This window comes from Nansenia antarctica, assembly GCF_963989245.1.
Source record: "Nansenia antarctica genome assembly, chromosome: 4".
Classification (NCBI taxonomy): Eukaryota; Metazoa; Chordata; class Actinopteri; order Argentiniformes; family Microstomatidae; genus Nansenia; species Nansenia antarctica.
This window is the reverse complement of record NC_137689.1, coordinates 42,136,755-42,156,998: the sequence shown is the minus strand read 5'-3', so window position 1 is coordinate 42,156,998 and position 20,244 is coordinate 42,136,755. Positions and strand designations below refer to the sequence as shown.

Below are 20,244 nucleotides of genomic sequence, written 5' to 3'. Positions count from 1 at the left end.
ACGCATCACATGTTTGTCATCGTGTGAAAATGTTTCTGTAGCAAAGAACCTTGGTTCAATCTGGAGCTGATCAACTCCGGACGGCAATAGCACGTTGTGGGTGCAATTGTGCAAGAATAACACTATTTACAGCGCTGTCATTTATTGCTATATCTATTAGGGATGTCCCGATCCGATATTGATATCGCATATCGCCGCGATATTGGTCCTGAATGCTGGATCGCAGATCGCACCAGAAATAAAATAGGCAGCGATCTGGGGCTCGCGATCCGGCGTGTCACTCACGTGATGACAACAGTAGTAGTCAGTGGTCACGGGCATGAGAGTTGGCTAGTAGCTACCTGTGTGTAATGAGTCTGACAATGTCATGATGTTAGCTGGTGAAATCATAAACCATTTGCTTACGTAATTTTTCGGTTGTTTACATCGTCTGAAACCACAGATGGTAAGCTTTCAAATGATGCGTCATACATTGAAATCGGAAACAAATTCAAGACCACACGAGTATTTGAATGTTTGTTTGTATCAATGTTTTGCTCAAGAATGGTGACTGCTAAAAACTCTGCTAACAGCTAGCGGCTAACGTTTCGTTCTAAAACGAAAGTATGTTTACAAGCCAGGTATCATTTACTGGTAGCCTCTGGCAACAGTGAATCCAACCCACAGATTATAAGTATTTAGTGATCGTTAAACTGTTGTATATTATATTGAGTGGTACTTTAAAACTTCAAGTTGCCTGTTATGAAAAAAACGAAAAGCAGATATTGTTGACACCCCTTTGATTCTGCGACTGGTTTCTGGTCTCACTAGCAGCGTCACTAGGCTACACTTTGAGAAAAGGGTGCTATAATTGATTTGCCATTTGTAAGAGAAGATAAATAGAATAAAAACCTGAAGGCACTAAAACTAGAAATCAGACAGTAACTATTTTTTTTCTACAATGCTGAATGCTGCAGTTTAAATTGTTTTAACTTTAAACCAGTTGGTCACTGAGTACTGCAGAGTACTTTTTTTGTTGCTTGAAAGCTGGCAGTCTTTAATAGCCAACTGTTGTTGCGGACTATACTGGGGAAGTATTTGTTATTATTCAGGAGTAAAACAATAAATACAAATATCGGATTGATATCGGTATCGCAGATACCTGAAGCCCAGGTATCGGTATCGGTATCGGTAGTGAAAAAATGGGATCGGGACATCCCTAATATTTATTACTGTTATATATAAATGTGAACATTACAGATACCTGGTCAACATAGCTTGGGATTCCAAGGAAATTACATGGAACTTTGTGTGAAAGGGACAACATTGCAATACATATTACAGTTATTTTTTAATAATGATAATCAACTTTCATTCGTTAGTAATGAAAACTCCCGCAGTCTCGATCAATCTCCTAGATCAATCTCCTCTCCACTTACGTTACATCTACAATGGCATGCATACGTTATTATATATATATATATATATATATATATATATATATATGTTCCTTTTCAGCTGACTCTCTGCTCTGTCCCCGCTTCTCTGGACATTTATGCATTTTTAGAGGTAGTGTCTTGTCATTTTCTCTTCTTGTGTGACATCGCCATCCAGCGATTTTTGTGCGTCAGTACACACTCCCCCATTGTGAAGAGTGGTCGTGTGATTCGACACCTATTCGCGCTAAAAGTAGGTAAAAAAACGTTGCTGTTCTAGTGTTAAACCCAGAGGCCGAGGATTTCATGGATCCATCGAATCCTCTCCTGAGATTAGCTCGAACTGAAGTGGTTGAATCTGAATATATGCTGTGGCTCGTGGGTTCCTGGTAAAGAAGATGAAGGACACCTCGTTTCCCCCCAAAGATGGAAAATGGACAATAGCCAATATTCTCAGTACGTTCCACTCTGCACTCCAGGCCATGCCAACTGTCCTCCAAGCTTATACACTCGCCCTAACTTGCCACTGGGAGTGTCAACCGCGACTTGTGAACACTCATTTTCAACCCTTAAAAATGTTTTCTCTGAGCATCGGCGCAGCATGTTGCACAAGTGCAAGGCTCAACTGATTCAGCTTGCCTTCGAAAAGGACCTCACCCACAAGTTCAAGGATGAGTGGAAGGACTTACTGATGAGGAGATTCAACACTGAAAAACGCCGCCTCCTTCTTTTCTGAGTCGGGAGGAGACGAGAGGGCGAATTCAGGGTAAGTTAATATTGTGTGTGTGTGTGTGTGTGTGTGTGTGTGTGAGGACCCGCCGTGGTGATGTTTTGCTAGTTGTATTCTCGTCAGCTTTTTCAATTGGAGAGATGGGCTGTTTGCATGGTTATGCTATATTTAATGTGCTTTGTGTATAACGTGTTCAATGATGAGATTGATGTATCTGGCTGATCCTATTTGCTGTAGATGGGTGGTTTAATGTGATGATCACACGATCGGTCGGTCATACTGTATCCCTTTTGCAAGTGCACTGATTGCGTGCCAGTCTCCTAATTTTAGTTACGTAGGCTATCCCTGGCATTTATTTAATTCTTGCTCTTGTACGTGTGCCGGGTTGGTGCCAATTATTGACCTGTGTGCATTGTAATGCACAACTTGGCCTCTCCATGCTATAAAGTAACTTGCATTCAAATAATTTTAGCTTAGGCCTACTCGGTTCGCTGTAGAATAATACTGTGAATTGAAATGATTTTTACAATACAAGTAGTACACTGAGAGTCTATGGAAAACCTACACTAGAGAAGTGTCCACACTTCTGACCTGAAATTTGTGTTACAGAATGACGAGGTGAGAGGTTCTGAGAGATGACACCTTGATGTGAGTCACCAGCACTTCAGGTATTTTTGTCAATGTCATTGTATAAGCAATTCTATTTTATGAAGATAGTAGTAGGCTATTTCGTAAAAGTGGTGTTGGTAACAGTGGGCAATCATGTTAAATGTACTTCTTTTTGTCTTCTTTTTTTATTACAGCTTTGATGCCCAGATGGGATGGGAAGGAACTACACCGAAGTCCCACTAGATGCTTTATGGACTATAATGATAAATGCATACACACGGACACAACATTATTCTTTTTTACCATTCTATTATTGTATTGCTCAATTGTATCTTGCCTAATTTTTTCCATTGCCATGAATTTTACTCTCTTGTACTTGTAATGGGATGTAATAAACTTTAAACATGTCAGCCCTGCAAGTTTGTTACCTGAGGGTTAGCTGACAACCCCACTGACAGATGACAGGTAGATAATGACAGGTAGTGTAATGGGGGAGTGGTTATCTTGAGGGTGTGGTTGCAGTGTTTCCTCCAGGATCTTTTACATTAGTGCCGGGGTGGTGAGTTATCGCGCGCGTAGCGCGCATGAAACACGCACTGGCGCTCAAAACAAAGACGTAATTTCACCCAAAACTAGAGGGTGGCAACATATATTTTTTTTTAAATAGAGGTTAAGTCATTAAAGCCGAGCAGGTGATTTTATATAGAAGGTGATCAAATACCAACATATCCTACAGCTGCAGCAGAACATGCGGAACGGGCATACAGCACTGAACATCGGTTACCGTATAATATATGTGACTGACAGATACGCCCAAGACACTGACACACACAGAAAGATCATCGAATATGAAGTACACGAGAGATAATCAGCTCATCGAATATGAAGTACACAAGAGTAGAGTACACATGGAACCGGGAACGCGCATACAGCACTGAACAACATCCGTAGAATATAAACGTGTGACTGACAGTCACATACATACATACACACACAATGAAAGATCATCAGCTCATCAATACGAAGTAGGCCTACATGAGAGTACAGTACACGCACAAAACCGGCTAACGTTACTCACTAACTGTTTACACAAGTAAAATCACAGTGTGACAGATTCGGTAAACAACCAACAGCAAGGTAATGCATCAGCTGAGTTAAAGAAAACCAATTATTACCTTTGATGACAGCGACATGAGCCCTGTTTACCCGTACCTCCGCCGTTCTGTTCGTGATGATTTTAGAGGCAATAGATTATTTTTGCCCCGCGCATTTTGCCCTGTAATTAGACCATGCGACCACACTTATTGTCCAAATGTTCCCTGAATTTTAGCTGCATGTTTTTCCAGCATGTAAATCCGTTGTCAATAAAAATTAGACTCCCCTTCTTCCCCCCTGCCAATACTGTGTCGTTTATGACATTTACCAACGTTTATGCTATGAATAGTTCGAAGCTAGCGTTAGGTGCGAGGCTGCTCGGTTAACCCGAGTTAGCGGGAACATTATTTGTTTCACAAAATAGGCTGATTTAGTTGACCATGAACATCAGAGACTACATTACGAATGTTCATTAAAATACTTGTATACTGAGCACTGGTATAAGAACATGAACCAGAGAACAGCAGTAAATGCAATAACCCACAGTCGTCGCTGACGATGTTGCATTTTCGATTAGGATACGGGATTAAAGGCACCGGCAATGGCCGAAGAACGAGAGAGGAGAGTGATTTCCTGAAATCCAAATGTCTCGCGAAATTCGGACCAATCACAAAACTGTTTTGCAAGCGCGTCGCCTTTATTTAGCGCCTGTTGAGAGCGATTCAGTCTCGATTGCAGTGCGAACACAAACGGCGAGGTTAATTGCAACATTGTAACATATTGGAATTTACTACACCCTAAATCATAACGAAATGTAGTTCTGGAAGCGGCCTAAATCTAGCTTCAATCTGCTTTTTTTCTGTTCTCCGGTCATAATATGAATCAATCAAACTGAATCAATTAGTGGCGGAGAAAATGCATTCGTGGCGGCCCGCCACGAATTAATGCATATAGAGGAAACACTGGGTTGTCTTGAGGGAGTGATTAGGGTGGAGTTAGCCTATGGAGCTATTTTAGTGCCATCAGAAATTGAATTGTATTTGTCAAACTTCTACACTTCTAGCACCAAACAGTGGACGTGATCGTTCTGATGACAGGGAGATGACGTGTAACTGCTCTGGAGACAGACTGAAAGGACACACATTGCCTATTTCATTACTTTTTTCATATAACGACGTCGATCATTGATCGGGATTCTTAATAGGACTAGATGTTAAAATCCCTAAATAATTAGCGATTTGGGCATCTAATATCTAAAAAGCAATACTGTTTTCTTATTTTAACGGATTAAAGTAGCAAACACCAGAAATTCCCATTGACTGCCAGTCAAACTACACTTCTATCACCCAAAAAGGGGCGCAATTGCTCTTAGAATCGGTGCTCTATTATTCTACCTAGCCCAGAGTCCCCGGATGAGTGCCTCTAAAACTGAATTGTATTTTGAGAAAAACTGAATTGTATTTTGAGAACTGAATTGTATTTTGAGAAAAACTGAATTGTATTTTGAGAAAAACCGAATTGTATTTAGAGAAACTGAATTTGAAAACTGAATTAAAATAATGAAAACTGAATTGAATACAATTCAATCTGTCAAATACAATTCAGTTTTTGCTCAGATTCAATTCAGTCTGTCAAATATAATTCAGATCTGTCAAATACACTTCAATTTGTGCTCATATTCAATTAAATCTGTCAAATACAATTCAATTTCTGCTGGCACTAAAATAGCTCCATATTAGCCAGCTATTGTTCCCACCCATTACCTCCGTGAAAAACGTCTCTGAAGACTTTGAGGCTGGATATCTCAGTACGGTGGTTCAGGGGGTATCAACATTCAAATATCCATGACTTCTTCAACTTGTTTCAGATTTCACTGTATGACACATCATTTTAAAGTTGACAATATACCCTTTCATTATCTGGAAAAAACAGGAAAATGATTTTGCCCTACTTGCAGACTTTTTAACCATGCCCTGTCACACATATACTGTATATATTTTTCCTCTCTTGTTTTTTGTTAAATGTGTTGTCTAATTGTCTTGTTATTTTATTGTTGTTGCATAGGACCCCCTCAAAAACGAGATATCATATCTCTTCCTAATAATGCAATTTCTTCTCTAATGCAGCAACGTGTATATGTACTGTATGTACTCCTCTCCCTCCTACACCAGAGGCTGGGATTATCTGTCATGGGCATCTGGTCACCCATGGGGATGAAGAAGCGGGGGCAGGCTGTGTGTGTGTGTGTGTGGGGGGGGGGGGGCAGCTCTGTCTTGCTGTCCATCCATTAGTAAGCCAGCAAACAGGGGTCACACATGTACTATTCGCTGCCTTGAATCCCAATTGTGCTACAGTAACGGATACATACACACACACACCCACACACACATTATACTACTACTTATCACGCCATCATCACCATACATCATCACCATACTCATCATCACTACTGTTCTTAGCCAAACTGAGGGAACTTTTAACCCAACTTCCTTAAAACACTCCTGACATATCGGCTGTGCTGTTCAAATAATTCAGTTTGGGGGTCATTACATTTCCATTTGGAGGGGTCCCTTAAGCTTAGAAGAGAGCTCTAAAATGTGGAACAGAGCATGAACTCCCACCTACCAACGCCCGTGGTCCTCTCATGTCAGCGCAGCAGCAACGTCAACGTCAACACTGGACTGAGCTGAAACTACAAGGATAGCTTGCCTGTCTCCCTGCTGCTGACCACTCCGTCTCACATGCAGTGTTTAAGAGTGTAGCTCTGGATGAGAGTATTATCATCTTCACTCTAAAAGCTAGACTGCAGGTTTTACCAACTAAGCTGAATCTTTCCATCTGGCTTCCTGACAGTCATAGCTTGGCCACCATGGCCATGTGCAGATCACTGAAACCATGTTGCACATCCTAAAGGGTTGCCATGCTTACAAAGGGCTTTACATATGTAGGCACGACAGAATTGTGGACTTGATATCGAAAGATATCGGCTCTACCTTAGGGTCCTCTGCATCACTGTACAAGCACTGTACTGTTAAGCCCAGCATGTTTGGCCTGTGTGATAATGATTCAGAGGTGTTCTGTAACATCTCAGCCAACACCCCTGATGTTGTGGTGGTTAATGAGAGTAGTAGAGAGGTGTTCTGACGTTGTGGTGGTTACTGTAATGAGAGTAGTAGAGAGGTGTTCATTCTAGAGGTTGGCTGTACCTTCGACCACAGCCTGGAGGAAGCCTTTTTAACCAAGTTGCTGAAATATCAGCAACTCAAGCTGAACATCTCCCAACTAGGCTACAAGTGTCAACTTTTAGTTTTCATTTTTGGCAGCCTGGGTCATGTTCACAAGCTGGTGGTTAGGGGCCTTCAGATGGCCCACATCTCCAAGAGAAAGGCTAAACAGCTAGCAAGGTATTGCTCTATATCTGCTATTATCGGTAGGCGCTCAATATGGAGACGGCGTTGCTTTTTGTACCCTTAGAGTAGATATAGTTTTACAGTAATGCTATTCTATCTGTTAACCCACATTTGAAACATCCTCTGTGTTAATATTGTATGTGTATGATGGTTGCAGTACAGTCACAAATGTAAATGAATGACTTCCAATGAACTGATTACACTGTTATTGTTTATTTAATTCTCATTGGCTCCAAATCCACACTCACCAAGCACCCCAGTTTCACCCTCAACATAGACAACTCCTTGGTTTCCCCCTCCCCCCAGGTTAAGAGTCTGGGTGTCGTCCTCGACAGCACCCTTTCATTCCACTCCCACGTCAACAACACCATCCGGTCTGCTTACTTCCATCTTCGTAATATCAACCGCATCCGCCCTTCACTCACTCCCAACAGCGCCGCAATCCTGGTCCACTCCCTCGTCACTTCCCGCCTAGATTACTGTAACTCCCTTCTCTTTGGTCTCCCCCACAAACTGCTCCACAAGCTCCAACTGGTCCAGAACGCTGCTGCCCGTATTGTCACCAGAACCCCTGTCATCAGTCACATCACCTCCATTCTACACCAACTCCACTGGCTCCCCATCAAACACCGCATCGATTACAAAATCCTTCTCCATACTTTCAAGGCCATCCATAACCTCGCCCCTCCATACCTGTCCGACCTCCTCCACATCAACATTCCCACCCGGTCCCTCAGGTCTGCCTCCTCCATCAACCTGACTGTCCCCCCAGCCCGTCTGTCCACCATGGGGTTTAGAGCCTTCAGCCGCTCCGCCACTCGCCTCTGGAACTCCCTCCCCCCCGACATCAGGAACATTGATTCAATCTCCTCATTCAAAACCCACCTCAAAACCCACCTGTTTACGCAGGCGTATCCCTGTTGATTTACTGTTCCCGTGCTGCTCTGCTGCTAGCTATGTTTTATACTGTATATATCTATGTATTTTGTATTTTGAATTTTGTAACTGTTTTAAAATTTGTTGATGTACCTTCAGTGCTATGAAAGGCGCCTTATAAAATAAATGTATTATTATTATTATGTCCTTAATGCACTTTGTATTCATGTGGACATAAATAAAGCATTTAAAATGTGTGTGTGTGTATGTTTGTGTGTGTGCGTACCAAGTCCACTTAAAACTGAATTCATTAAATATTTCACCACACGATCTTCAGGTTAGCCCGTTGATCGATGGCCTGTTAACTCACTAGTGTCTGAGAGACAATCTCACCATGTGACACCCACCTTGGAACAGACAGAACATGAACAAGAGCATAAATCAACCAGGCGCAACTTCAAGTGTAATTTGAAAGTAAGTGGTAATGTGTCCATCTCGCCCACACACACAAACGCCTGCGTCTGATTCTGTTCTGAAACAGCGACCCACTCAGACAGGGCCGCTTTAAGGGGGGGCTAGCTGGGGCGGTGGCACAGGGCCTCGCGCTTTGGAGGGCCTCGCGTGAGGCAGGGTAAAAAAATAATATATATATATATATATATAGAAAAAAAATGTTTGTACCCTGGCTGGCGAGGCCCTCCAAAGCGCCAGGCAAGGGACCATATTATTATTTTTGCCTTTAATACATTTCTAAATGTTCACACGTGATAATCATAGTCAATCATATATCTAAAATCTAGCATACCTGTAGACTGTGAGGACAGGGAGATTCTTAGCAACAGTCCTTATAAAAAAAGAAGTAATTTCCCCCTGACACCTTACGTGAAACGTGAATTTTGGGCGCGCGTTGACACTTGTTGTGCATAGTGACTGCTTAGTGCAACGTACAAAATGCAGAGGGAACGAGACCGAGGAAGAACATTTTAATCGGGTGCTGAAAAAAGAAATAAAAAGAAAAGAAAGGAAGACTTCAGGGCCTCGCTTAGAGGTTCGTTCGAACAATTTCAAAAAACAAGTGAGGCTCCCGTTAGCACCGAAGAAGCTAACGTTACTGCTAGCACTAGCAATGCTAGTAGTAGCACGGCACAGCCCCCCCATGAGAGGCAAAGATGATGTCTCGGAGGTGGAGGAGGACAACAGCTACACCGGCAGCAGTGGGGCTGCCCAGCCCCAGGTGATGATAGTCAGGAGTGGCGAAGTAGAGGATACGGAGGCGGAAGATGGAGCTACTCAGAGCAGCAGCAGCAGGGCTGAGAGTGAAATTGACATGGTGATCCACAGGTGATGGAACGCAAGACGAGCCTACGGTGTCAGATGTCATATATGATGATCCTGGTAATTGGCCAGTACATATGGACTCTACAATTACAGATGTGATCATTAGAAGAGGTCCCCCAAAGATGAAACCTGGATTTAGTTATCCTAAAAATAATGAGAACAGAAACTTTAGTGAAACTTTATTTCTCCGAAAACTACCAAATGGTGAAAAAACTCTCAAAAACGGGACATGTCTTTTTGCTTTTGCTGTAAGCTTTTCAACATAAAGGATAGGCCTACATGGTGGTGAGTAACATCTCTATTCATGTCAATAATGGCTTGTGCGTATTTAATGTTGGGTATGATGACTGCTTTATCCTAAATCCTAATCCTTTACGAGTATAAAAGGTTTGAAATGAAACAAACATGGTTGTAAACTATCTAAATAAGTAGATATTCTATTGTCTATCAGCACAGCATGTGAGCGCATTTCTTGCAATATATCGGTGCGTGCGTGTCGCGCGGTTATAATAGTAGCCTACATCATTATAAAAGGCCTCGCAAATCTGACTTCGCACAGGGCCTCGCATATCTCCCAAACGGCCCTGCACTCAGACACACCACACACACACGCAGTAAAACAAGCGAGCAGGAGAATACTGTTTTTGTTAACATAATGTCATGGGGAGGGGGGGAAACACAGTACAGTTTATCACATTCACCCACCTATAAGATGCAATTAGTTTTATCTGAGGTAGGAGTCTTACAGAGATGAAACTGAAATATTAAGATGCACGCCTTCTCTTACATCAAATATGATGACGTCTTATCACAGATGGCTCCTGAATGTTATTACAAACACACACACACACACACGCACGTGCACACATACACACACATTCGCACACCTATAAGATGAGATTTGCAATTATCTTTTATCTGAGGTAGGAGTCTTACAGAGATGAAACTGAAATATTAAGATACAGGCCTTCTCTTATATATCAAATATGATGACTTCTTATCACATATGGCTCCTGAATGTTATTACAAACACACACACACACACACACACACACACACACTATTGTTGTCTGCTTCTACATAACATGATTATAAGGGCAGCACCAATATCTAGCAAAACCACCTCCAAAACATGATAATCGTATGTACTGTGTAGGACAGATAAGATATCACGATATGCATTAATTCATTTGAAAGAAATAGGTAGGCCTAATGCAATGTATGTAATTACTGATATGGTGCCATCTAGCGATGAGATGGGATTGGAGGAGGAAGCTTGAGAAGGTGACCGAGAATTCTAAATGTGACCAGAATTCTCTCCATCAATCAATAGCACCCCACACAGAGTCTATGTGCAAATACACCTCTTTGTTGATAGAGTTGATCACACATCACAGTGCAATCCAGACATTATTCTACCGGCACAGCGGGCAGGAGGTGAACCTCTGCCCCGTTGCGTTAGATGCGCACGGCTGCAGCAGGGAGCACTGCCTGGCCTCTGAAACCCCTCGAGGTGGATGAGTTGTGGATTGTTCAGCCACTCCGGGATGCTCACGACCAGTCACCCACTCGCCCGGGGTGGTTGTGTCTGCTCGTGGGCTACCATCTCCACGACTGTCCAGCACCTTTGAATGAACTGATGACAGACTGACATGTGCGCCTCTCTCGTGCAGCACCGTCACACAACTAGAGCGCACGGGTGGTTTAATAGATGGCATTTAAAATCTAATTTGCGGCAATAGGCCTATTGATCATAACGCACCACATATTGGGTAGACAGCATTTGCATCATCGACAGTTGGACAGGCACCCCATGCGTAACGTGTTCCTGAGTGGTCCAAAACAGGGACGCACGGTGGTGGAGGTAAAATTCGAATAGGTAGGAATAATACTGATCAATACAAAATCACAGTAGACAGGAGGTAGCCTATTGAGATGCAATTCGTGATTATAATGCTATATTACTCCATAAAGGCATGACAATTATTGTAGGAGCACACTACCAATTATAAAAGGCGCACAATCAGGTTTATGATCAAATACTAACGAGTGGATGCTAGCAGTAAAAGTTAAACCGCAAGCTGATTTGTGGACCCCCTGCGCGTTCACGGGGGCACGTTCAGTTGTGACCCGGTCAATTGCTGGTAATAAACACCACACTCGCAGTCCACTGAGGCATACGACACAGTACAGCCTACTAAAAGGACATGTCACATAGACCTGTGCATGGCAATATAAAAATAACATGTCCTGTTTTAAATACATGTGCCAGAGAAACATACATTTACAGCCATTCCTGTTTCGGATGGCGCGGAGTGGCGAGCGTACCCAAACGGAGACCCCCATCACCTACCTCGTAATCTCAAAGCTGCACCCTTTACGAAGGAGCAAGGCTCTCTTCCGCATGATGCCTGGTTTCTCTCTGCCAAGGTACACATTTATATCCGAATTCATGGGTGCCAGCCGAGTAGGTATACTCCGCAAAAACAAAGGTGCTGCTTCCAGTCTGGCGAGGGGGAGTGGAGACTAGAGGGAAGGACTGCGAGAAGCGGAAGAAAGCCGGAGCAAAAAGAGAGAAAAAAAAAACTACAGTGCAAGCTGCCCCGGCTGAAAAGGGAAAGTGAACCGCAGACTTTCCTCGGCTAACAAAGACTGTACGAAAGCCTATGAGTGCAGCATGGTTAATCGGTTGTTCCTGGTCTCCATAAGACCGTTCTCAGTTTCAGAGTGCGAGGAGGCAATTGGCACCCGAACTGGATTCGAATCCCGGTTTGGCAAAGAAAACAGTAACGTTCCGCAATCGAGTCCGGCTCTATAGAGCTATATGATGGACTGTTGCTTTCACCACTCCCTCGACCGTTGCACGAATTGCCTGCGCGGTCCTAATGTCTACTGGGGGAAACCGACGGAGGGGGTGAGAGGGAGAATGGAGCAGTATATCATTGGCTCTCTGAACGGGCAAAACAGGAGACGATTTAAATGCTAACACTCCAGGGCTCTAGTTGTGACCATGCTGAAACATGCATCCTATTGTGCAATTGTGTGGAAAGCATGCAATGCACCACAAACATGATGGCCATGGAATTAATTCAATTGTGGATTCTTTATAATAGTCAAATGACCTTTATCATCAACCACACAGTATTGAAACTTTCCTCATTGAAAGTGTATAGTAGAGGAGAATAAAAGGGATTCATTACAGTTTTTTACGGTCGCTAAGTCACAGTGTTCAATCAATACTGAAGCCACAGATTCACAACTCTTCATACAGTCTGCATTAGTAACACTCATGTTGGCCAATCACTTAATTCATGTCTCAAAAGAAGCTTGTTCAACCATACAGTCATACAGTCATTCATAACATTCTGACTTACAAAACACTAACAACAGGGAGCATTACATAGTTTGAATGATTTTCACAAGAATGAATATTTCATTATAAAAATGGTTTGATTTATAGTAATCATAGACAGAATAGTTGACTGTAGGCCTACAACTGTAAAGTATTAGGCAACCAGAATGAATCAGAATCAGTATCAGAATCAGAATCAGAAGACTTTATTGCCATGACATGTAAACATGTTAGGAATTTGATTTGGGGCAGTGGAGCACGGTTTACAGCAGGACAGGTGCAAGACAGGATAAGACAGTGCAAACCAACATCATAGTGCAAGAGTCATAATTAATATAAATATAAAGTGCAGAGATTCAGGGCCCTATTATGCACTTCATAAGTCTTAAGCAATAAGACGAGGCGGTAGATCTAAACTTAAGACGTGGAGGCGTGGTCAAGGCCACTTTGCTATTATGCGTGCGGTAGTGGGCGCCTAAGACCCGGCGCTAAGCCCAGAAATTAGTCATGGGTGTGTTTTGGGCGTCTTCTCAATCAACCCAATCAGCGTGCCAGGTGCCATTCCCTTTAAGAACCGGCTGCGTTAAGTCATAAGCGCTATGCTATTATGCAGTTCATAGGCGCTAGACTTCATGCACGTTTTGAAACACGAGCGCGCCTCCGCGGTTTGCGCATGCGCGCCGACCGTCTAGCGCCTAAGAACTTTTCAAACCACTTCTTAGCGCTAGGCGCAAAGTCAGATCGCATAATAGCAGGGGAGCCTAGCGCACTTCATTAACATATGAACACTCCCACAATGAGTAATATATGCACGGGAGTCTTACGTCTTATGTGTGGGCGCCTAGCGACACCTGCATAATAGCAGTAGCGCGTATGAAGCGCATAATAAGGGTGGCGGTAGGTCTTAACCTGGCGGTGCGTCTTAATTAAGACTTAAGACGGCAAGTTAAGAAGTGCATAATAGGGCCCCAAGTGTTCAAGTGTTCATATCCAGACAGTCCAAAGCACTCTGGGTGGGGGTGGAGGGAGGGTAGATAGATAGGGGTCAGGTCAGGGGGGGGGGGCCCAGCGGCATTTAGGAGCCGGGTGGCTGTGGGGAAAAAGCTGTGTGCATGTCGGGCCTTCACAGTTTTTAGGGACCGCACCCTCCTGCCTGAGGGGAGCGGGGCGAAGAGACCGTGTCCTGGGTGTGCGGGGTTAGCCATGATCTTCCTGGCCCTCCCCAAAGCCCTACTTTTAAACAGGGCCTCAAGGGGGGGCAAAGGGCAGCCAATCACCCTCTCCGCCGAGCGTATTCCCCGCAGGAGCATATTGAGGAGCTTGACCAACTGGTGGCTGGAGGTACAGCAGTTGGTGTAGAGAGAAAACAGGAGGGGAGACAGGACGCAGCCCTGCGGGGAACCGGTGCTGATGGTCCTCAGCTCAGAGATGGACTTCCCGAGCTTCACCCACTGGGTCCTGTTGGACAGAAAGTTTGTGATCCACCTGCAGGTGTAGTCAGGCACCTGCAGTGCAGAGAGCCCACACTCCAGTATGGGTGGCAAGATAGTGTTGAACGCCGAACTGAAGTCAACGAACAGGATTCTGGCGTAGGTCCCGGCCGTGTCCAGATGTTCCAGGACATGGTGTAGAGCCATGTTGACCGCGTCCTCCACGGACCTGTTTGCTCTATACGCAAACTGTAGGGGGTCTAGGAGAGGGTCTGTGATGGACTTCAGGTGGGCAAGGACGAGGCGTTCAAAGACCTTCATGACTACAGAGGTCAGGGCAACGGGTCTGTAGTCATTCAGGCCTGTGATCCTCGACTTTTTGGGGACAGGGATAATGGTGGAGGTCTTGAAGCAGACTGGTACCTGACAGCACTCCAGCGAGGAGTTGAAGATGTTGCTGAACACAGGGGACAGCTGGTCAGCGCAGAACTTCCACATGGAGGGTGAGACAGCATCCGGACCGGCCGCGGGGGTTCTGTCTCTTGAACAGGCGGTTCACCTCTCTCTCTGAGACAGAGAGGTGTGGGCGGGCAGAGGGGGTGGGGCTCAGGGAAGAGAAGGGAGGAGGAGGGGAGGTTGGGGAGAGGGGGGGCAGTAGCAGAGGGGGCAGACTGTAGTTCGAATCTGCAGTAAAACTTGTTCAGTTCATTTGCAAGGAGAGTGCTTTCTGTGGTCTGAGGGGGTTTTGGTTTATAGTTGGTGATTTGTTTTAGACCCTTCCAGACAGAGGCAGCGTTGCCATCTGAGAATTGTTGTTGCAGTTTCTCAGAGTAGCGATGTTTTGCTTGCTTAACAGCTGCCTCGAACTTGTACCTGGCGTCTCTAAACCTGTTCTTGTCACCCCTCTGCCAGGCATCCTCCTTCTCCAACCTCAGCCTTCTGAGCTGGGCTGTGAACCAGAAATGCCGCAATTTGCTTCTATCCTTTATTCTATCTTTTGCTTCTATTCTTTATTCTATGTTTTATCCTTTTTTTCAGTATATTTGCAGAAAGTAAGTTACGGTACATTTACTTCAAAGTACACTACATTTGTGGAAAATGAAAAGTGGAAAATAAAGTGGAAGATGCAAAGTTCAAACAAAAAAGAAAAACAGAAATTCCAGTGCTACAATACAATAGCAATCACACCAAAAATGTCTCACTCCTGAGGGTTTTGGTCCACCCTCTGGTCTGCATCTGGTCACATCTAATGTCTTCCCTGGCAATGCATCTAGTCTATTTCATTTCATTGTATCTGCTAATATTTTCTAGACATTTCAATATGATTACTGCAAATAGTGAAAATACCACTGCTCATCCGTTATCAGACTTTGCTGAGGTGCTGGAACCGAAGAGTATCAATAGAGTGCAAAATAACAGCATCTGCACACTCAAACACTGTGCAAAAAAACAGTTTATTGCATATATGATAGGAATATGATTACTGCAAAAATGCACCAAATAATTCAGTTTTGAACGTGTTCTTCACAGTTTTGAACACAGTGGTTTAACAATGAAAAAATGTGTTGCAAATACATAGTATTTTGCAGGTGGGGGAGTTTGAATGAGAGAAGTGTTATGGATTTTGGAGAACGTAGTCATTGAATGCATTTTGTATGAAAGCAATGCACAAATCACAGAGAAAGAGTCACAGTTTTGTTCACATGGGTTTCTGCTCTGCTGATTGTATGAAGAGTTGTGAATCTGTGGTTTCAGTATTGAACACTGTGACTTAGCGACCGTAAAAAAATGTAAAGTGAGCATAGGGTCCGGTCCCTGTGTCATTTCAAGCTGTGGTTGAACAGGTCTGCTGTTTAAACAGAGGAAAACCTTGCTCAAACAGAACTGTACCAGCCATAGGTAGTGTGTGTGTGTGTGTGTGTGTGTGTGTGTGTGTGTGTGTGTGTGTGTGTGTGCGTGTGTGTGCGTGTGTGTGCACCAAATAGAGTTGATGGTTGACTGGGGGACCCTGTGGTGTGTGTGTGTGTGTGTGTGTGTGTGTGTGTGTGTGTGTCAGCTGCGGTGGGTGAGGTGGTAAAGCATGGTGGGGTCATGAGGTTAAGGATGCTTTTGAGGGCAGGCTGTAGCAGATGGCCACACCACAGACTCTTAGGAAATGTGTTCTTCTCATCGTCATCATCTCCACAGGCTAATTATATAAGACAATCTCAGCTGTTCTGTCGTGCCAATACCGGCTGCTGCTTGTCTCCGACTGGAACTCTCAGTCCTCGAAGGACACGTGTGGCACAGTAAAAACATTCATTTATTCATTGGGACAATACAGTAACAATACATAATTAGTGCAATCATCATTGGCCCAGGATTCAGCCTCTGTTTCAACGCAAAATGGGATCCTCCCAGGGGTGATGGAGAACATTGGTTCAATCACTGTATCGTTATGCAAAAACATTGGTCGAATCACCATATCATTATGCAAAAACATCGTGTTGAATCGTCGTTCAAACTAGCGACTTACCTTCTTGTGGTTTTGCTCAGAAATAATTGAGTAATGGTTTGAAACGTCCTGTTTTACCTCCTCTTCACAACAGGGGGACGCTCGTACCCCCCCCATCCTTTGTACCCCCCTCCTTCATGTCTTTATGTGAGGCCACATATACTGTAAATACCTCTGTTGTGGAGAGGGATTGTCCAAATGTTACTCACAGCAGACCAGCTGTATTGAGAGGAAGAGTCGTCTGTGTTTTGTGTTTTTGGAAGGAGTAGACACAAACTCCCTGACTCCTACAGTAACTCACTGCGCATGGCCACGAGTAGTCGTTTTTTCTATCTCATACCAAGTCAAAATGAGCTCTCAAGCGTCTGAGCTGGAACGATTTGTCCTAGGGGTTCCCTGAGATTGGAATTTCTAGAAATGAACGTCCGGAGAGTCGGTTGTGAGTGATTTGTACAGAGGAAGCCGGAGACAGAGAGCTTGGAGTGTCTTATGGCCTAGAGTCATTGAGCAGAGAATCAATAGAGAAACCAGCCACCTGCCTGCTTGGCTATCAGTATTATGCCTCCTCACATGCTAATGAGCATTCCACCAGCCATCCCATGCTCTGGTACTCTCAACACATTCAAGACCAGACTCAAGTCGCCTTCGTATAGCAAGGCATAGGTCCTGACTAACACTATCCCCCATAGCTGCATGAGCTCTTCTACGTTTGTTTCTTTTTGAATATGATTAAAAATATATATATATTTTAAGACAGTATCTCTATTTTGTCTGTATTTTTTGGTTTATTGTCCTGCTTCTCTTTTGATCTTTTCTGAACAGTGTCCTTGAGTTTGAGAAAGGCGCTTTTAAATCAAATCTATTATTATTATTACTATTATTATTATTATTATTATTATTATTATTATTAATGAGGGGTGGTGCTCACAGTGATGTCATTGTTACGGAGTAAAGCAGTAGTCTACAAGGTTTCGGACTAACCGGTCCTTGCACTCAATTAAAGTCTTCGTATGACGGGGTGCTTAGGTGGCGTAGCGGGTTAAGTGTCGACCACGTAACCACAGCGTCTCCGGTTCGATTCCGGCAGTGGACATGTCCTGCATGTCATCCCTCCTCTCTCTCTCACCCATCCTTCCTGTCATAATCTCTACTGTATCTGTCAATAAAGGAAAAATATGAGTGGGACTGCCCCACTCAGAAAAAAAGTCTTCGTCTGACCCGACACACACCCCACACCCTTGAATCCGAGGTACAATCATAGAACGGTCACTGCGTTCCCTCTGCTTCCATGCACATACTCCACCACTAATGTTTCTCCGTTAATCACCGCATACTGATGCCCAATTAGGAACCATTAAGGAAAGTAACGCAACTGTTACACGACTGGGGGCTGACGTGGGATGACTCGGCAATGCGTAGGAGGTTCATCTCTGTCCGACTTCCATCCCAACTTCCCCCTAACAGGGAAGAGACTGCGTCGGCAAGGTCGTACTGAAAGTGAGTCTCTTTCCATGTCCATTAGACCTTAATGGGAACAGATGAGTGTGGCTAATGTTGGTTTGTGCATCTGAAGTGAAAAGGGGGGGGTGTACACAGAGACATGCAGGCGGGCGTACACTGTCACATCCTTCACTCAAAGCTATCAGGACCACACAGAGACGGCTCTTTCTACGCGGGGGGGGGGGGTTAAACATAGCTCGACTGACCAACCGTCTCTGATTAGATGAAAGTTTAATTGTATATGCCAGTGTATGGATCGTTACAACAGTATATTATTCATGAGAAGTACCTAAATGGATTTGGGTTTGTGCAAAAAAATGTAGTGTTCTGAATATTATATGACATAGTGATAAGACACTGTAGCTCATAGACTGTACGGTGGCCTTTCATGTGCACTCGTTATTGCTGCCCAGTTAGGCAGCCCAGTGACCTCTAGATCTGTCTTGTCAGGTCATCCCACTGTCCAGACAGGCCAGACCATAATTATGTGTACAGCTACCATTAGTCAGTGAAGCTGCCAGGGAGTGAAGAAGGGAAGGAGGGGGGTATGGAAGAGGAGGAGGGAGGGGGGTATGGGAAAGGAGAGGAGAAGGGAGGGGGGTATGGGAGAGGGGAGGAGGAGGGAGGGGGTATGGGAGAGGAGAAGGGAGGGGGGTATGGGAGAGGAGGAGGGAGGGGGATATAGGGGAGGAGGAGGGAGGGGGGTATGGGAGAGGAGGAGGGAGGGGGATATAGGGGAGGAGAAGGGAGGGGGGTATGGGAGAGGAGAGGAGGAGGGAGGGGGTTATGGGAGAGGAGGAGGGAGGGGGATATAGGGGAGGAGGAGGGAGGGGGTTATGGGAGAGGAGGAGGGAGGGGGATATAGGGGATGAGAAGGAAGGGGGGTATGGGAGAGGAGAGGAGGAGGGAGGGGGTTATGGGAGAGGAGGAGGGAGGGGGATATGGGGGAGGAGAAGGGAGGGGGGTAGTCTGCTTAGAGACAGAAAGGACAGAGTGACGAGTGAAAGGGAAACCTCAGCCGACTTCTCTCATCCACATTGTGAGCCAGGAATCCCATCATGATGGGGGGAGTTGAAGGAGTGGATGGAAGGAGGGAGGGAAGGAGGGAGGGAGGGACTGCTGCGGGGGCTCTGTGGGACAACCCCGCAGTAACTGACACTCTGCCAGGGTTGCGGCTGCACTGGCTTCTCAATGACGTCCCTCGTCTGCCAGCTGATTGGCTGAGCTGCAGGCTTGTGTCCCTCGTCTGCCAGCTGATTGGCTGGGCTGCAGGCTTGTGTCGGTGTGTGTGGAGACGAGAGGTGTGGTGTGGTGGCTTGCTCACCCTGGTACTGGTACACTGTTCCACTCTGTCTGTCTTCACTGACTTCTAGATCATGTTCATTAGGCCCTCTTGTTCATTAAAAAGCAATTCATTGGTGTCATTGCCAGAGAAGCTGCAGCGAACGCACAGAGGTTTAGTTTAACATCCGCACATATCCGAAGAGCTAATGCAGATCGGTGCAGGGGAACTGTAGCTGATTTGATTCGGCACTGTTCTTTGTTCACATTTATCATTTGCAAAGTGGGACTCCTCAGCCGAGGTTTGTGTTCCCGTCGCAACTGAAATGCGCTACTTAAAAACCAGCTGAGTACCACGTCGGAGTAGGAGTCTGGCAGGATTGCCTCCACTCACACACACTGCTACGTTCAAGGTCCTCGGGTCTATCCCCATTACAAAGCGAATGAGACTGGTGCGTGGTGCCAGCGAACCGGGATGGTTGTTCATTACGTGGCCTTGTGACTTGCACTCTGCTTACTGTAGGTAAGGGTGCTGCTTGTGTTGTGTTTGGAAACAGAAAGGCACGACACACTCGTAGCATCAACCTCAACGTGCCTTCGCTTAACGTCGACTGGCAGAACAGAGCAATCCATCACAGATCTCGTCACTCAGGCATAACACCACGATAGCAGAACAATCGAACGTGGATGCATCACTGTTAACCCGGCGTGCAG

The 20,244-nt window shown here is 44.9% G+C and overlaps 1 protein-coding gene across 1 annotated transcript in view; it reads right to left on the bottom strand.

Annotated features, from left to right (window-relative positions):
* Positions 1-11,927, bottom strand: part of garnl3 (GTPase activating Rap/RanGAP domain like 3) — a gene marked incomplete at its 5' end in the record, with an annotated part of 117,469 nt that extends 105,542 nt beyond the window's left edge. Inside the window, one exon of the mRNA XM_080528252.1 lies at positions 11,827-11,927. Within this exon, the coding sequence (XP_080384378.1) occupies positions 11,827-11,927 (101 nt within the window). The remainder of the gene's footprint in view (positions 1-11,826) is intronic.
* Between the last annotated feature and the right edge of the window lie 8,317 nt (positions 11,928-20,244).